At 46.1% G+C, this 19,294-nt stretch overlaps 1 protein-coding gene across 1 annotated transcript; it reads right to left on the bottom strand.

The window, feature by feature from the left end:
• Positions 1-3,601: 3,601 nt before the first annotated feature.
• On the bottom strand, positions 3,602-5,756 carry TMSB4X (thymosin beta 4 X-linked). The gene is made up of 3 exons (XM_036840994.1): positions 5,691-5,756; positions 4,505-4,618; positions 3,602-4,051 (listed from the first exon to the last, which is right to left on the bottom strand). Exons 2-3 carry the CDS (start codon positions 4,602-4,604, stop codon positions 4,017-4,019), a joined length of 135 nt encoding a protein of 44 aa, XP_036696889.1. The 5' UTR covers positions 4,605-4,618; positions 5,691-5,756; the 3' UTR covers positions 3,602-4,016.
• Positions 5,757-19,294: the final 13,538 nt, after the last annotated feature.

The following is a 19,294-nucleotide window of genomic DNA, read 5'->3' as shown; positions in this document are numbered from 1 at the left end:
AAGCAGAGCAGAGATCTTCACACTCATTTGAAAATACAAAGCCCTTAGGTTCGACATTCACCCTAAAAATGGAAAAGAATAACTTCTTAGCATTTTCCACTCAAGTTTCGATGAAAAGGGCATCTTGAGCCAAGGGAAGACATGCAAGGGCAGGGACTACATTTTATTTACGACTCTCTCTGTGGCAAATAAAATACCTGGCATGTACTGGGCAGGCAATAAACACCCGTGGAGTGAACGAATGACCCAGTGCTCTGGCTTATTAATGTGTAGTTGACTATAAGCATTGATTCAAAATCAGCACATCAAGGATGGTGGCAAATTAGCATTCAAAGCTATTTAAATACATTTGTAAAAGAATTCTTAAATTTCACAAATGGAGATTCCACATTACCTGTGAATTTCCTTTCATTATATTTAGGTGGGTATTAGCAATAAGTATGGAGAAGAATGTCCCTGTATAGTCTCCTTGATTAAAATATATATATATATTAAATATATATATTTTAAAAATTGTGCTATCGAGCATATTCACATACTCAAAAGTATGTTCAAAAACATGTTAAATGAGGTCCCCATCAATTAAGAGGGGAAGAGGGTCTGTTGAAGCCCTAATATTTGTCCACTACTATGCAAGGCATACTATTGGATGTAGAAGAAAAAATACACAAATGTGAACACAGACTGCAGGGACCCTGCCCACAGAAGCCTCAGAAGCTAAGAGCTGGGCTGGTACCAGCACGAGAATACGATTAGAAAGATCAAAAACTATACAAGTATCCAAGAGAAAAATAAGCCAGGTAAATATAGGTCTTAGAAACGTATCTTCTTCTTAGCTTACTTCATGGCACATCTGTGTCTTAAATTTCTAATTTAGGCCCTTCTCCTTACATGCAAATAAAATATAGTTGAACTTCAAATTGATGTATTTCATTTTCTTAGATTGGTGTGTAAGCCACTCTCAAAGTGTGAAGCGCTTTCGATGCTATGAAACAATGTTTTCAGTTTGCATTATTGAACTAAAAAAAGGCTCAAGATTTCTTTTTTTTTTGGCCATAATGTTGTTTCCAAAACGTGCTGTTCTTTCTAGTAAGCACAAAATTGGCCCCATATGTTTAGAAAGAATAGAAAATTCTTTCATTTTGGTATCTTGAGGTGTTAAGATGCTTCTTTAGGGAAATAAAGAGATCTTCCCGGTGCATTTCAAGGAGATATTATCTAACTCACAGGACTGTGGGAGGGGATGCAATGATTATCAGGGGTGGAAGAGACCCTGCACAGGGGAGAGTTTGTTAAGACTTCGCATGCCTCCCCCCAGCTCCCCCGTATGCACAATCCTCGGAGATACAGCCCCAAAGCTATGCTGCTCTCCTGGAAGAATAAAGTAGCTTGAAAATTCCATCCATCGGAAGACTGAAAAGTGTGGCTGTGATGGTTGAGGAATTTGCGAGATTTAGAAATGAAAAGACTGTCCCAAACAAGCCTCTTTTACTTCCTCTTTTTGCTTTATTCTTCCTGCTCAATTCAAAGTTTGCGTAAGTCTCAGCCCAGACCGGACTGTATGACCTTCGGCTTGTACATAAGCTCCCTTGGCCTGTTTCCTCCTGGGGGTTTGCTAGGGGGAGAGGGTCGAAGATGCGGTGGCTAGGGTCTCCTACAATTGGAAGGATCCCTCATTCTAACGGTGACCCTCAGGTCCCCTTCATGTTTGTGAAAAATTGTCCACTCCAAGCTCCTCAATAGCAGGGGTATAAATTCCCATACTGATTCATAAATACCCCAGCCATCTGGGAAGACCCTCTCTTGGGAAGAAAACAGAACTCTCTTCCCCCATCAAAAAAAAAAAAAAAAGCAGCCTCTCCTCCCCACTCCCACCCTGCACCCGTCTCCATGTGCAGCAGCTAAGTGTACAGTGTGATACTTGCAGAAGCTTGTCAATTTCCCCATCCCACACACCAAGCAGCCAATCCTTACCAGAGTTTTCATTTTACTTTTTTTTTTTCGGGGGGTGGGGGGGAGCTACGTTTGAGCTTTGTCCTCCCAGGAGAGAAAGGTCTTCTCTCCCATCACTTGATTTCATGATTCACCCTTTTCCCCTTAATGCTCATTTTTATTTAAAAACTGAGGAACACTTGAGTTGTGTGCATTCCTCACAATCTGATTTCATCTCGGCGTTGTTTGAAAAATGCACAGAGCAAACAGCTACGTGGGCTTGGTTTATCTTTGTGCCATGGACATTTTCATTTTGCCCACACCCTTCCTTACAGGCAGGAAGAGAAAATGCAGGGCTGAAGGGCCAGACTCCATCTTGAGAAGGCTCCCAGACCTCTGCGTGCTCACCGCTCTTCTCGATGGATCCAGCAGGCTGAGGCCTCTCAGGTTTGGCAGTTGCCTGCACACATCCCTTCCCTTGCAATGCAGATAAGTCTTCTAGGTGATTGTCTGGTTGATGGTTTAAACCACAGATAAATGGTTTCCTGCGCATTTCTCAAAATAAGTGTCGAGCCAAGGAAATGAAATCAACTGGCTTAATAATCATCAGCAATTTGCCCTCCACCCCCTCTCCTTAAAAATGGGTATTTTTGTAAGTCAGTTGTGTGTGTGGGGGGGGCAGCGAGTTGTTTAACGTCTTGGACATTTGCATTGTAAATCTTAGCTAGCTTTGCTGAGCTATTAGATCAACTATCACTAAATGCTGTTTCCACTTAATAAAATTAACTTATTCTTGAAAAATTTGCACCCTTCCTTATATAAGGCAAGAATCCATTAAAGACATTAAGAAAGACATCCCTTTTACTTTAAAAACTTGGTACCCTTATTTCCCTCTTTCTGCACATTAAACGCCCCCCCAAGCAAGGGCTTGGCTTTTAGCCACCGGTTAAAATAGGAATTTCAAATGATTGAGAAGTTATCAAGGACTCAACAAAGGTAAGGCCTGGAGGTGAGCCAATTAAATCCTATCAGATTTAAACAGCACAAATTCCATCCTTGTCCGGCTGGTGTCCTTTAGGCTGGTGTCCTTTAAATCCAAAGACTTTTTTCATTATCCAAGTTGAGAATTAAGTCATATTCATTAACCATTAAGTGCACTTATAAAAGCAATTTTAAATATTGAATTTGAATTGGAACCAGCCGTTAGACAAAGAGGAAGCACATTATCTTCAATCCTTTTATAAAGCAGCTGTTAAATGTCATTTTTCCCTTATCTGACAGGACTGATAATTGTCTAAATAACTCAGGTTTGACACCTGAAACAGTGTGCTGTGAATTACCACCACCTTCATTTTCTTGATCAGATGCAATAAATTCAGTGTCGGCTTAACAAACCCTTCAACAGTTAAGCACTGCAAATATGTTTCTATTAAAGTTTTCGTTCAACGCTAGATACTAGGAATTCAATGAGCCCAAGAAAATGATCTCCTAATTACCTAGTGTAGACAAGGTAATTTCACATACCTGGATGAAACCCATTTCTGTGTCGTTTTACCCAAATGACCAGATGTTTGTCATCTATCGTCCCCAGGGCACCCACCTTTGACCCTTTTGCAAAGGTTTCATCTGAATAAGCCGCTCCTTTCAGAGACCATACCGTCACACCAGCCAGGTTTTAAAACTTTTTATTTGCATATTAAAAAAATTGTGCATTCCAATAATTAAAATCATTTGAACAACAACAACAAAAAAAATGGCACTCTGATTAAACTGCATTTTACAGCCCGCAGGACACCTTGGACCAGCTTGCTCTTTACTCTAGATTTCACTGTCGTCCCACCCAGCCTCCTTCCTTCACCAACATGCAAGTTCTTTTCCTTCCCTGCCAGCCAGACAGGCGGATGGGAGGCAGGCGCGGCCTTCGTTGTCAGTAGTTCTCCATTCTTTGATGTGAAAAGGGACAGCACAGTCATTTAAACTTGATCCAACCTCTTTGCATCTTACAAAGTTAAACAGCTAAAAGAAGTAAAATAAGAAGGCAATGCTCGTGGAATGTACAGTGCGTACTGGCGGCGCGCGCCTCATTACGACTCGCCCGCTTGCTTCTCCTGTTCAATCGCTGCGACCGGAAAAGAAAAAGACAAAAAGGAAAAAGATGGAGGGGACTGGAGATGCGAATTCAGTATAGCCGAGCCTAGGATTTCAGTACTTTCGTTTAAAAGACATCTCTCCTCCCTCATCAGACAAATTTCTACAAGCACAAATAGGCATTCCATCATGAAATATTTATGTGAAATACAACATTCGAACAGAGAAGAGGATAAAGGTATTTGCATATTAATATGGGATATTAAACATTCAACTGTTAAATTATTAAAGCCCTGTGTTTCTTGGCTGCAAGGCAATTTTCAATTAACCTTTCCATGCCGCATGAATCAAAAAAACTGTCAGCTCCTCCCCCGCACTCCCTGCACCCACCCAATTCTTCTCCCAGCCCCTCCCATCCTCTCCCACCCACCCCGCCACTCCCGCTCGGCCTTTTCTAAAGAAGGGGGCTGGGAGGGAGGCTTACTTTCTTGTGAAGGCAGTGGATTTTTCTCTCTCGTTTCTGTTTTCTTCAGTTTCGACTTATCGAATTTCTCAATCTCAGCCATATCGGGTTTGTCAGACATGGCTGCAGAGGAAGCTGCAGGTACAAAGCCAAGAGGGAGATTGAGGGCGGGCCACCTACCCTCGTCTCTCCCGACTCAGAAATGCGCCTCTGCCCTGCTGTCTCCTGCCGCAAAACCCACTTTGTCCCCTTCCGCTTTCATTCAGGGCTAAAGATCATCCTCTTTCTACAGGAGAAAAAGAGAGCCCCTCTCCCCGCCTTTAGTATTTCAAAACGCGGGGGGTCAAATTGGGAAGATCGCCCACACTAGGAAGCCGAATCTTTCGGAACAGTGAAATTAACCACTGTGGGTTCGTTACTTGCAGCGTTTCAACATTAGAGAAAAGTGAAACCATTTCAAGTTTAAGGGGAAGAAAATCGAGTTAGATTTCTTAAAATGAAGCCACGGCTGCACAAAATGTTTCCGTTTTCTATACGTGGCCTCTTCCCCAAAGATGCGAGCCGTCCTGCTTTCTTCTCTGCTCACAAAGGCAGCAGCTGCTGCCGGGCGCCACCGACCACCGCCCTACCCGCTTCCTTCCTTTTGCTCAACAATGCAGCCAGCCGCACACAAAGCTGCCCCCCACACCCTCTAGATCAACCCTGATCTGCATTTAGGAGCAATTCCGCAGCTCTGCACACATTCCCCTGCAAGAAGGGCGTTTTAAACATTTCATAATATAGCCCAGCCGCCTTAAACCTGAACAGATACAGCCCACGAAGCCATCGGAGGCGAGAGAAAAAATGTGATTGTGAAGCTCCGGGCTTGGGTGGGTGTGAGCTGGAACAAAGGATCTTTCTGTTCCTGACTCATCACCACCTGAGGCGATGCAGAATGCTTTTTTTTTTGGAGGGGGGAGAGGAAAGAAAAAAAATGTTCTCTTCGAAGCTGCCATAGCAAAACGCGAAATTTTTAAGTATTTAAAAAACAAACAAAAAAAAATCACCGAGTTCCCGACCCCGTTACCCAGCATCTGGAAGGGCCTAGCATCCCCCAGCTCCCCAGCAGCAGCCTTTCCCGGGAGGACCGCTCGCGCTCGGCTTCAGGGATGCGGGCGCGGGGCGGGAAGGGGAGCAAAGGGCAGGAGGCAGGGGCCCCGGGGCTCACCGGAGCGAGTTGCGAGCCAGCAAAGTAAGGTCTGCTCAGTGGTCGCCGCCGAGTGCCGGGCGGGGCGCGGCGGGCGCCGCTATATGCGCGCTCCTATGCAAATGAGGTGACGTCACCGCCGGCGCGCTTAACTCCTTCGCGCCGCGTCTCCGGAACGGCGTCCGGGGCCTGCCCGGCGTTGGGGGCCCACCCCCCGCGTCCACCCACGCACCTAGCCGCAGCGAGGGCGGAAAAACAAAACGCGCAAAGCCCACCCTGCAACACTTCCTTCATAATGCATCCCCCCAGCCCTTTATGTCTGTTCTGTCATCATGGATTTTTGCAGCAGCCGCGCAAACCTGTTCTTGGGGACCGGAGCGTGATAACTAAGGGCCTGGGTGTGTACCTAGGGGGACTGGCATTCCTTTACTGCGAAGCTGCCTTTGTCCGTTGCAGAGATCCCCAAGCCTGGGTGCGGTGTCCCTCGCCCCAGGGCCTCGCCCACTGCAGCGGTGCGATTCCCCTGATTTCAGCTTTCAGGCCAGTGGAAGCCCTACGCCCCACCCCGGCCCTCTTTGTCTCCTCGCTGGCATTCTCCTAGACTTGGGTGGGAAGTAAAGCACCCTTAAGTGATTAAAAAAAAAAAAAAAAAGTTTTCTCACTGTAACATGCATATTTTTTTAAATGCTGTAAGTTTGGTTAGCACCCAAATCAAATAACCGGAATATTTGCGGGTTGGCGGTGAATTTATCGGGAGTTTATAGAGTACATCGCCTGCCTCTTAGGAAAATAAGTCAAGTTCAAGGTCTGCTATTGATTTGCTGCCGGACAAGGAGGAAGTTCTTTTACTTTCCTGTTCCTGATTTTCCTAAATTACAGAAGTGATTGCTAAGGAGGCCCGAGTGGAAGGCCAGAGACTGCAATCCCATTATCTCTAAAATCTGAAGATTCAATTTAAAAATCGAACTCCGTATTTTGAAAGGAGTCTTTTTGAGCAGGATTCCATTTTGAAGTGCGTTTCTGAGTTACATCCGGAAATATGGGAGCTCTAGGTAGAGAGGAGCAGTTTTCAAAATGGCACCTGACTCTGTGAATAGTAGGGACCCCTCCCCTCGCGGCTGAAATTAGTCACAAATACTATGGGGGGGGGAGGGGAGGGGAGCTGCACATGGCCTGTGAAGGGAAAAAGAGCCAGGTTGTGCGAGTTTTCAGATAAAGCAGTACGCACAAAACTCCTTCCCCCTCCCTGCGTCCTCAGAAAATGTTTCCAGAAACCCCTTGCTAATCTTGTTTATGGCCGAGGCTTTTGTCTCACTGGGGATTAGAGTCAATTGTTATATAGACCCATGAAAGCCACTGCAGGAGCACCTCCGACTTCCCCATTTCTGCGTCCACTAGACTTCCTTGTTCCTGGGGAGGGAGGGGGACACGGTGGGCAGGGGCAGGTGACCGTCTGGTTCCCCAGTTCACGCTCTGCTGGGCGGCTGTCATTCTGCTCCCGAATGAGGGCACTGGACTTTTTCATGCAGGCACAGTATGTCATCTCTCTGGTGACATGTCCCCCTGACCCTCCCCTAGTCGACTGGCCCGAGAGTCCACTTCATCGTGTCAACTCAGGAAGGAGCGTGCAGGGTGGATTTTTTGGCCCTTTTCAGCCGGCAGGTGCTTCGTGCTGACACCATTTCTGTCGGGTTCTGGGAGTCCATTTCCCCTCACCCAGCTGCTGTCAAAAAATCACTCCTTTCCTCCCCGAGTCTCCAGATGACAAAGGTACGACACTAAGGCTCCCTGCTTCTCCCCAAGGCCTTCTCCTCAGGCCTTGCAGAGCAATGTCTCCGAAGGCAGTGGAGGAGTAGAAATTTGTAAACCCTGGAGCATTTTTCTAGTTAGGTAACAAGCAGTCTTCCTTCTGCCTGTCTCTTTAGAAATGGATAGAGAGGAAGGGAAAGAGAAGGAGGCAACTCCCTGAAAGGAAGAGTGGCTGCCATGTTAGGCTTGACTTGCTGACTTTCCGGGGGTTCTAGGAAGAATGGAACGGGCAGCCGGAGGCAGATGGAAGCAAATGCGAACTCAAGGAATATTCCCGAGAGTTGTGTGACCCTGGCCTGTGAATTAATTTTTCTGTGTATTTTCTCATCTGTGAAATGGGATTATTCAGTACTTAACCTTCCAGGATTGCTGGGAGGCTGAAATGCTTCAGTGTGTGACAGTGTTGTTATTGTTTTGCTTTGTATTATTATTATTATTTAGGATGGAGGGTTGAGAAAAAAATCCTCAGTGTTTGGAATTAATTGCACATTTTAGATGTTTTTATATTAGTTCTTTCTCTTTTAAAGTACCAGTTTACTGAGATTTTCATGAGATCTTTTGCTAATTTTTCAGCCAATAAAATTTCAGTCAGGCATTGTAATAGGGGCTTTATGTTTGTTTTCGCCTTTCATGCCCAGGGCCTTTCCATGAGGAGAGGTTTACAGATGCGGAAACTGAGGCTTAGAGATCCAGCGTTGTGATAACTCGGCCAGTAGCCACTCTGTATTATTGACGCTGAGAAAATTCTTCACCCCTGGGGCCCCGGGTCTGCGCCTGAGACTCACCAGGAAGAGCGGGAGGCAGGCTGCCTTGTGTCTCACAATGCCTGGTACATAGTAGTTGCTCAGTTAGCAGTGAAGGATGGCATGGAACTGACTGGCTTCGGTGAGGAAGGTCCTTGCACCTGGCTCAGCCCCACTCTGCACCTGTGACTCTAGCCACCTTGCTTTCTTCTCTTCAGTCCTTCCAGTATTGATGCTTCAGACGTCAGGGATAATTCCTGCCTCCTGGAAGCTACCGTCTATAATGCTTTAGCATGTGCTGGGTCACCAGTAGAGGTGGGAGTTCTCAATCCGAAGAAAAGACAGAGGCTTGGAGGGACAAAAGAACGGCAGCGTGTGCCCGGGGCTCAGGACTCTCCAGCGAAAGCTGACTAGACAGCCCACCTGAGCCAGGCCCTGCCTTCCTCTCCTCGGGAGGCCACGGACCCCGTGAAAACCGTGCCAAGAGAGCCTGCACTGGAAGGTGGCCACGTCGAAGCCCGTGCCCAGTGGAACCAGGAAGCGGTGTCAGGGCACACTGTGTTTTATGTTGCTTTCCAGGGCGGGCCGGGGACAGATCTGTAGCTATTTCCAAAGCTGGGGAAACAGCCCTTGAAATCCGAGTTCAGGAAAACTCATCCTATTATTTTTAACCTATTACATTTTACGCAGAGCACTGACCAGAGAAGGGGAGGGGGAACGGGGACTAAGCAAGGCTCCCGACTCTTTGCTTTCTCAGGCCCAGGTCCCTTTGTCCACTTTTCAGGGCCTCCTGCCATCTGCCCCCACCTGCCTCAAGCCACTTTCCCCTGGGACCCCACAAGCTCCATCTGTTCATCTAAATCTCCTTAAAGACCCAGCCCGAGTCCCCCCTTGATGACAGGGAGGTGATATTTAGTGGCCTAGCTGTATGTCAGACCCTCTGTTAAAGCCCTTTGTGTACAACATCTGATTCAGTTCTCACCCTGTGCAGTGGCTACTAATATCCCCATTTTACTGCTGAAAAAACTGAGGCTCAGAGAATTGAAGCAGCTTGCTCGACATCTAACTACCAAGTCTACGTGCTCTCACGGAGGCCCGTCTCTACCAGGATTCCCAGCTCGGGGGGCTCCACGTTGTACCCCATGCAATGGAACATAAGGCTCCCTCAGCTAGGGGGCTGAAAAGGAGGGGGCAGTACCAGGAGAGCAGGGAGGGTCAAAGAACACTCTCGAGAATGTCGGACCCTGGGCTGCTAACTTTCCTGTGCACTTTGTTGATCTGATGGAATCTTAGAGCCAAGGGGAACTTTACAGGGGATCTCATTCAACCCGGTTCCCTTCTGTGGCTTGAATTCACCTCTACAACATCCCCTCAAGTGGTTACTCAGCCTCCTCACAGCAATGGCAACAATAAGAAGGCAGAGAACCTTTGAGTACATGCAGGGGGCGAGGAGTAGCTTCCTTTTCCCCCCGGGGCTTGCATCCAATGAGAGAAACTGACATGAAATAATGAGGAGAGGCAGGCAGGGGCCGGATGGTGTAATAACAATAATAGCACCAAGAACCACCACAACAAAAGCAACAGCAGCAGCAATCATGACCATAATAATAGCAAACATTTTCTGAGGGCTTACCATAAAGGGGGGAGCTTTCCATGTGTCATCTCCCCAAATCCTTGCACGCATCTCTGACAGAGGCACCCTAAGGTCCCCCATTTTGCAGATGAGGGAGTCTTGGAGAATCAGGTAACTTACCCCAAACCACATAGTGAAAGCCTGAGGCAGTGTCTGAACCCAGACTGGCCGGCCTAGAAGCTGCCTCATTTAAACACTACACTTTTCTAGAATCCTACCCTAAGGCCTTTAGACTTTTGTTCTGTAGGCCACATCAGGGTAAAGTTATATTCCATCTCAAGAAACCATCCAAGGTTTCCATCATTAAAACTTTTAAGCGTAGATATCATAGTAATAGATCGTATCAGTTAAAAATTTGCCATGGGCTTCCCTGGTGGCGCAGTGGTTGAGAATCTGCCTGCCAATGCAGGAGACACGGGTTCGAGCCCTGGTCTGGGAAGATCCCACATGCCGCGGAGCGACTAGGCCCGTGAGCCACAATTGCTGAGCCTGCGCGTCTGGAGCCTGTGCTCCGCAACAAGAGAGGCCACGACAGTGAGAGGCCCGCGCACCGCGATGAAGAGCGGCCCCCGCTCGCCGCAACTAGAGAAAGCCCTCGCACAGAAACGAAGACCCAACACAGCCAAAAATAAATAAATAAATTTAAAAACAAAAACAAAAACAAAACATGTTTAAAAAATTTGCCTGCTCCAATTTTCAAATGATTTCATTACAGAAACCCAATCTGCTCGTTGCCTTTTCCTACATAGCCTGGCACGCTCGCAATAAAGGGGATTCTTTATCTTGAACATTGGCAGTTTCACACAGCTTTTCACTACTTTAATATTCTTCCCAGCAGTCGTTCATATTACAGTGGTGGAAACAAAATTAGTAGGTCAAACAACGTATCGGAAGGGGAGGCATTACATACGCCCAACAGCCTCCTGGGTTAAAAATGAAACTTTTTATTCCACTGTGAAGCAGAATTATCATTAGCAAGTAATAAGTGTTCATATATTGTAATGTGCTTCTTCGGTGGACGTCAAAGCTTTTTTGTAGCATATAGCTCCCAGGTCATCAGCAGACGGTGGTTAATGGCTTTACGGGGAGAAAAATGAAGCTCAGGTGGGCAATGGACAAGTGGCCCAAATTTGGGGGGACACCTCACGTGGGCCCTAATCAGCCTTCTTGGCTGACCCTGACCATTTCCCCTCCCCGAGGCTGGTTTCTTGGGCCTGTGACCCGTGTTGTCGCACAAGGCCCCACCCTCATAGAGGCCTTGTGCTTGGCTTAATGCTCTGCTGCTGCCGTCTTGAAATTCTTCATAATTCTCAACAAAAGGCCCCATGTTTTCATTTTGCCCTGTGTCCCCAAGTTATGAAGCCAGTCCTGCCCCTTTCATTCTCATTCCCTCTGTGCCCCCAGTGCCCCTGGCTCTTCCTAGGACCCAGGAATGGGTCCATCGACTCATCCGTCTCTTCCTCTGCCTAGCACGCCCTCTCTCGTCATTCCCACCCAGCTGCCCAAGAGTGGAAAGTTTGAGCGTGTGCACGGGACAGTTCAGCCTCTCCACCCTCTGCTAAGCTTCAATCTGAGCCTAGTTGTCCTTGGAGCTGGTGACCCGGGGCGGTCACCACCTTTTCCTAGGTGGGTGCACAGACCAGCTCTCTTCCCTTCCTTTCTGCCACGTTATTCTTTCCTGTCTGACGGATGTCTGCAGTGATCAGCTTACTTGCGCATCAGAACTGACTGGCACGTACCGAGGCCAATGAAGGAGCAAGCCTTTACCAGCGTGTCCACCCACTTCCCCAATTCTCTCTGATGCCCACCCTCCCTGGAGCCTTCCCAGGGAAAGAATCCCATAGACATAATTTCCATCAAAGCAAGAAGAAGAGGAGGATGTCATCTTTTCACACAAAGGCCAAACATGGGGCAAATGAGAGCACCAGGAAAAAGAGAGTTGAGTTCTAGGTTTATACTGTGCAATTTATAGCCAGGAATGAATTGTCTGAGTTGGTCAAGACGATATGGACAACTGGGATTCACAGACACTACAATGACCAAATCTCACTTTAGCAAATAGATTTAACTAAAGATGTAAAAGCTGATCATATTCTTCACAAAGTTAAACATTGAATATCCATACGACCCAGCAATTCCACTCCTAGGTGTATGCCCAAAAGAATCGAAAGCATGTACTCAAATACTTGTACTCTTGTTCATAGCAGCACTATTCCAATACCCAAAAAGTGAGAATGATCCAAATGTCCCTCAATGGACAAATGGATAAATGAAATGTGGTCTAACCATACGATGGAATATTATTTAGCCATCAAAAGGAATGAAGCACTGAAGCATGCTGCCACGTGGAAGGACCTTGAAAACCTGCTAAGTAAAGAAGTCAGATACGAAAGACCACATATTCTGGATTCCATTCATGTGAATCATCCAGAATAGGCAAATCCATAGAGACAGAAAGGAGATTAGAGGCTGCCAAGGAATTGGGGAGGGAGGAAAAGGGAGTGAAGCCTTAATAGGTCCAAGGTTTCTTTTACGGTGATGAAAATGTTTGGGAACTAGTTAGAGGTGGTGATTGCACCAGACTGTGAATGTACTAAATGCCACTGAATCGTTCACATTAAAATGGTGAATTTTATGTTATATGAATCTTAACTCAATTTTTTAAATGAAAAAAAAAAGGAAAAGAAAAGAAAAGAAAAGTGAATCAGAGTCCTGTTTCCTCACAACCCAGGGTCTGGTTATGAGGAAATGGGAGGCGAGTCAGGGTGGAGTGAGCTTTGGGGTTCTTAACTCTTTTTGTGCCAGGGCGATCTGAGGAAGCCTCTAGACCCTTTCTCAGAATTACATAAATGCAGAAAATAAAAAACCTGGGATCACGAATGAAAGCAATTCTATTTCCATACAGTTACCAAAAGAGTTATAAACACTGTGGTGCAGTAATATACATGCTTCCTTATGCATTAAATAACACAATCTACGAGGAGGTCTCATACCCAGCATAAATTCAAAATAGTGGTGAGTGTGTAGTGCAAAACGTGAACAGATATAAAAATATCTGTGATTTCTGTTGTTGATGCAGTCACAGGAACTGCTAATAACAGAGGTTCCTTGCTGTTACGGACTGAACGTTTATCTGAATGAAGGCGAGTGTCTACGAGCCAGGAAGTGGGCCCTCACCAGACACTGAATCTGCCAGCACCTTGATCTTGGACTCCCCAGCTTCCAAAATTGTGAGAAATAAATGTCTGTTGTTGAAGCCACCCAATCTACGGTACTTTGTTACAGCAGCCCGTGCTGACTAAGAGATGCGCCTACGTGCATACTTGAAGGAAATGCTTACACTCAGGTAGAGGTTAATGAAAATAAAGATGTAATTTTTGTCTAAGTACATGGATTCTCTCCAAAGACCACTTGGATGACTGTGGACCCCAGTCTGTCTAAAAGAGAGGTCTCTTGAACTACAGGAAGTCACCAACAGGGTTTCTAAGAGAGAATGGAAGAGATGGTATGGCTACCAATAAACCGGATAAACCACTGAAGAACTCTGCTTTGGAAATTTAATTTACTATTTCCCCCTGCACACTCTCTGCCTGGCCTAAATTCCACAGTCGAGAGCAGCAGATTACCTAAAAAGGTTTAGGCACCAGCTCAGGGGAACCAGCAAATTGGACAACAGTTGGGAAAAAAATTAAATTAAATTAAAAAGACCAGCTTACAGCTTACAGGTGTCACCTTACATTCCGGGCTTCAGTAATTCTTCTGTAATACATCTCACATGTATCTGGTGTTTCTCAACTTTATCAATGCATTTTCTCATTTTGGGTGTCATTTTATCCCTCAAGCATCCTTATGCAGATAAAGGGGCTAGGTGCTGGTATCAATCTTTCGCAGAGGATGAAACTCAGCACAGAGAGGTTTGGTGACCTGCCCAAGGGTATTCAGCTGGTTAGCAGAGCCATGACCATAAACCCAAACTCCTCACTTGCAACTGTGGGCCCCTAGTCCTTTAGGCATGATTTTAGGTGCTAGAGCTCAGATAACGCATTCTTCAGGAGAAAGATTCTAGATCTAGGATGAGAAGGAGCCAAATTCAGTCATGGATGAAACTCAGTCATCTAAGGGCAGTATTTTAACTAACTGTGGGATGATTGATTGGTAATGGAATTGTTCCCAACGCTAAGCAAACGAAAGCACACCGGCTTTTGTTGCGGTGGTGTGTTTTGTTTGTTCGTTTTTGTCCTCCAAGAATCATTTCTCAGATTTGAACCTGCATGTGCATGCTTGGCTTCCAAAGACCTAAAATTCCTCATTCATGAAAATGGCTTGCCCGACATATTTACACACACGCTCTCCCCCCTTATTTTTACTACTTATGGTCCTTGGCACAAACAGTAAGCATACATTTGGACTTCAGTCTTTCTATTTTTCTATCTACATCCAGACAGGGACATAATTTTAGTTTGGGCCAGGAGGAGGTATTTTAATGTCTGAATTTTCTATTTTGTACTCTATGGCTATGTTTGCAGAAATGCCTTACTTTTTTAGCTAGAATACTTGATCTGGTTTTGCATAAGAAAGAATGTGGCTGGCCTTGGTCCCCCGTTCCTGGGAGGGAGCCTCTAAACTTTTGGAATTTCCCAAGTTTTTGGAGTGTCTTTGTTATTCCTGATGGGCCCCTTGGACCACACCTGATTGTTTATGATAACAAGATGACTTTCAGAAAAGCTGCAAAAACACAATGAAGATTCATCAATTGGTAATATTTTGCCACATTTGCTTTATCATTCTCTCTCACTCTTTATCTATCTATCTATCTATCTATCTATCTATCTATCTATCTACCTATCTATCATCTATCTTGTAAACGCTTTGCAAATCTGACAGCTTTTACCTCCAAATAGTTGGTGCACATTTACTAAGAGCAAGAACCTTTTCCAGCATAGCCACTGCACATTTATCCGTGCTAAGAAATTTCACATTGCTCCAACACTGCAATCTTAGCTACAGACCTAATTCACATTTTGCCTATTAGCCTGATAATATCCTTATAACAATTTCTCTTTTTCTGATTCAGGTTTCAGTCCAGGAGCATGTATCACACTGAGTTGTCATGTCCCATTAGTGTATTTTCATTTAGAACTTCCTCAGCCTCTCTCGGTGTTCCATGACACGAATATTTTTGAAGACGACAAGCCAGTTGTTTTGTGGAATTTCCCTTGAATTAGGTTTGCCTGATGTTTCCTCGTGATTAGATTGGGGCTCTGCCTTTTTGGCAGGAATACTACACAAGGGATGCTGTGACCTTCTCGGTGTCTCTCATCAGGAGGCACGTGGTCTTGGTTTGTTCCATTGTTGGGGATGTTAACTTTGATCACTTGACTAAGGTGTTCTCTGGCAGGTTCCTCCACAGTGAAGCCATTATGCTTTGAGATGTGCTTTTGATTGTATCTCTGTTCCTTACATGGTGTGGCTCTTTCAGCGGTCTTTGAAAAGAACTCTTAGCTCAGTAATACCACAGAGTGGGTGGCTTACAAACAACAGATATTCCTCACAGTTCTGCAGGCTGGATGTTGAGATCAGAGTGCCAGCATGGTCGGGTGAAGGCCCTCTTCAGGGCCACAGACTTCTCACTGTATCCTCACATGGCAGAAGGGCTAGGGAGCTCTGTGGGGTCTCTTTTATAAGGGCACTAATCCCATTTGTGAAGGCCCCACCTCCTGATACCATCACATTGAGGGGTAGGATTTCAACACATGAATTTTGGAGAGGACGCAAACATTCAGACCACAGCACTCACTCATGGTGGGATTAATTGTAACCTCAAAGCAGGCGAATTACTCTCCCCACCATGCACAAACCCAGGTGAGATTCTGTACAGCACTGAAGGACATGGAGAAACCTGTCTCAAAGGGCAGACCAGAAAGTTGGAGGATTCCCTTCCACCAGTGCCCTAACGCAGTGCTTAGAGTCTCACAGGGTCTTCAAGTAGCCTGGCATCTAATAGGTGTTTGTGAATCGTCTATTAGTTGAGGGGAATTTACTCTCCACCTGTCCTGCTGGGGGACGTGGGCTGAGCCCCTGGAGGGATTCGTGGCTGACAGTAGCAATAATGAGGCTCATCCGTGGGGGGCTTGCCAGAGCCAGGCGCTTCTGCATTCCCCATACGACCTGGTTGGGTAGGTAGAGTGAACACCTGTTTTACAGAGGAAGAAACCAAGGCTCAGAGATGTAACACGCCCAAGGTTGCTCAGCGAGGGAGACCAACCATTTAATGTGACAGTTTAAGTTTTCTTTTTCAGCATTTGATTTGCATTTTCCACCCTCAAGCAGGGGTGGCGAGTAAGGAGAAGGCGAGATTTCAGATACCGCAAAAATTGTTAATTGGCCTTTGACTAGGTCAGTCGAAATCGGTTTTTTATTTTGGGGGGTGTTTGTTTTTTGTTTTTTTGCTTTGAGGGGAAACACACTAACATTTGTAACACTAGATACTCTGTATTGCTCTGTTGGATCCTCTCAATAACCCCATGAACTTGGTCTAAGGATGGATGCTCATTTTACAGATGGAAAAACCGAGGCTGTAGAGTTTGGCAAGTGGCTCATCTGGTTCCAGAGTCTGGTCTCTAAGCCCCTCTCACTGAGCCAAAATTGATGTAGGGAGAGATCCTCCCCCCCAGATGCAAATCAAACAAGGAACCCTAGTCTGTCCCTTTCAGACTGACAAACTGAGAAGGTTGGATGATGCCTCAGGTTGGTCAGAATGCAGGGGAAGGAGAGCGAAAGCAGCTCTCACAGGCCCTGGTGGGAAGTATAAATCCAACTTTTCAGAGGTACCAATGGCTCTCCCAGCATTTCCAGCATGATCCAGCGACTCTACTGTTAGAATTGTTTTCAACCGCCGTATTTGGACACACTCAAAGATAGATATCTACGTCTGCATCCACATACATATATATATAATACATACCTAAGTATATATTAATTAGATCAGTTAAATGTAGGATAGAATACCCAAACAATGGAAAATGATGCAGCCATTAGAAAAAGATTGGGGCAGGTTTATTCATGATGCCATGAAGGGATGTCCAAAGTATACTCTTAAGCGGAAAAAAGAGAACCTCAGAAAGAGTGTACGATCTCCTCTGTGCAATTAAAAAGTGAGGGGTATTGAGACAATTTCCAGAAGGGAGTTTTAAGAACTATGAATAGAGGTTACCTCTGGGGAAGGGAAATGGACAATCCTCTATTATTTACGTTTTTCCCCGAAGCATGTACTACTTTTATATTTTAAAATATTTTAAATATCATTTTATGTTTTACTTTCATCTTTTGTACATTTAAAAAAACATTACTTATGTTGACGATGGGGAAGGCTATTACGTGGGGGGCAGGGGGCATATGGGAAACCTCCATACCTTTCACCCAGTTATGCTGTGAACCTAAAACCGCTCTCAAAAATAAGGTCTATTAAAAAATATAAAACAAAAAACTATATATTATTTGTATCCTTTCCTGCCAAAAAAACTTCATAAAACCAACACAAGGGGAGTTGAGCATGCATTTGAAAGAAATCGAATGTGACCTTGGACTTGGGGTTTCTTCAGTAAGAAAACACCTTTGAAAGGAAGTGAAACAGGCAGTCAGGACTGAGTAGGGGCCCTTCCTGCTTATCTGCACTTGAAGGAACTTGTGTTCTTAAAGGGGCAGGAGGACAGTTATTGTCAAGACTATGGTTCTTATAATCCGAAATCAAATTGGCTGTAGACAGGTCCCCAGCAGACCTCTGTTCTAGAAGGCAACTCAAGTACAGTTTAGTCAGCCAGCCCACCACAGGCCCAGTTCAGAGGCATCCGTCACGAGAGCAGCTGTGCCTTGGAGGCTTTCCTGTAAAATGGGAGCAAAACATTACATTTTGGTGAACTGAACTATATATTGAGGTTGGGAAGCTGCTCCTGGGATCATATAATGATGTATGTGTGTGTCTGAATATCCACGGATTGGATTTCTTTAAGTGGAGGCACCCGTGGCCAGATTGGACCACTATAAAAGCATACATTTGTACAGAGCCTTCATTTTTAGATGTTGCCGTTATTTTGCATCTGCTAGCTCATTCTTGCCTCCTGACAGCCCAGTGAGGGTGTGATAGGGAAGCTGGCTTCCCATTTAGAAGGGAAGAAATGGGACATGTGGTAAATGACATGCCCAAGGTCTCTGGGTGTGTAGCAAGGCCAGAAGCGGGTCCCAAGCCAGAAGGTTGGCTTCTGGCCTGGCGCCCCTGCAGGGGAGGAGCCGTGGTTTCCTGGGGTTTCATCATCCATCCGTCCGTTTATGTGCAAGTAACTTTCCACTGACTTCTCCTGTGCCTACCTCGAGGGTTAAGTGCCCAAGGGGCACTGCGGTGGGAGTTCTGACCAGGGAGGGATCCACATGAGTAGTGGATGGGGGAAGCCTGGAAAAACAGGCGAGGCCGGCGGGGATGGGAGTGGCATCTTGCCACCTCTCTCTGCCTCGAATCCATGCCCGTAATCCCCAGGGACTCCCACTTGGCTAGCTTGGGGGCTCCAGATCCTGGGAGACGAAGAAGAGTGGCACAGAGGAGGTGGGGCCTGGGAGACGGAATGCAGCATCTTCACAGCCCCTGTTCCTTCTCACATCTGCCAACTGCCGCTTTCCCACGTGAATTATCGGACAATCGCCTCCAACGAAGCCGAGCAGAGAGGCTGCACACACCCGCCCTGCAATCGCCGTTCTTACTGCCGTTATTGACATGATTCTGATGCCCTGGTGAAGACTGTGTAGCTGGGCCGTGCTCGTTCCCTGGAGAGTTCCCTGTGCAGGCTTAAAGGAAGGCTGTCTTCTCCCTCTTCCCACCGTTTCCCATCACACCCCAGCAGGGATGCTAGATTTAGCTGGTAGAAAAGCAGAATGGCGCAAGATTGGAATTTCAGATAAATAACAAATAGCTTTTGAGTATAAGTTATCGCATGCAATAGTTTAAATGATTAGTTATTTATCTGAAAGTCCAGTTTAACTGGGCATCCTAGAGTTGATCTGGCAATCGTACCTTGAGGGGGGGAACTTAGACCCGTTCACAGGTTGATCCCTACTTCAGTTGTCTGTCCATCCAGATGCACCCAAACACAGACAGACAGACAGACAGACAGACAGACACACACACACACACACACACACACACACACACAGAACAGCCCTTAGTAAGTTTCAGGCCTCTCAGTTCTCCCTCTAGGGCCTCCTGCCAGCCCTGCCCCGCTGGGTCCTGTGAAAGAGGAGAGAGGGGGAGGGGAAGGAGAGGGAGGAGAAGGGAGGGGGAGGGAGGAGGAGGGGAGAGAGAGCTTCAGCATCAGGAGAGGTAGCTGAGAGCTCAGACAGCCGAGCAGATGGGAGCCACCCACAGGATAAACAGGCCTGCGAGGCTTGGAGCC

Source organism: Balaenoptera musculus, chromosome X, assembly GCF_009873245.2.
Source record: "Balaenoptera musculus isolate JJ_BM4_2016_0621 chromosome X, mBalMus1.pri.v3, whole genome shotgun sequence".
Taxonomy (NCBI): domain Eukaryota; kingdom Metazoa; phylum Chordata; class Mammalia; order Artiodactyla; family Balaenopteridae; genus Balaenoptera; species Balaenoptera musculus.
The sequence above is the reverse complement of the archived record's forward strand: the minus strand, read 5'-3'. Positions and strand labels throughout refer to the sequence as shown.

What these genes read in the sequence shown, in the direction of transcription:
- TMSB4X (XM_036840994.1), bottom strand. Translation starts at nt 4,604, where the DNA reads ATGTCTGACAAACCCGATATGGCTGAGATTGAGAAATTCGATAAGTCG. An exon ending in TCCACTGCCTTCACAAGAAA is followed by an intron (nt 4,052 to 4,504) that starts GTAAGCCTCCCT and finishes TTCCGGTCGCAG; the next exon opens with CGATTGAACAGGAGAAGCAA.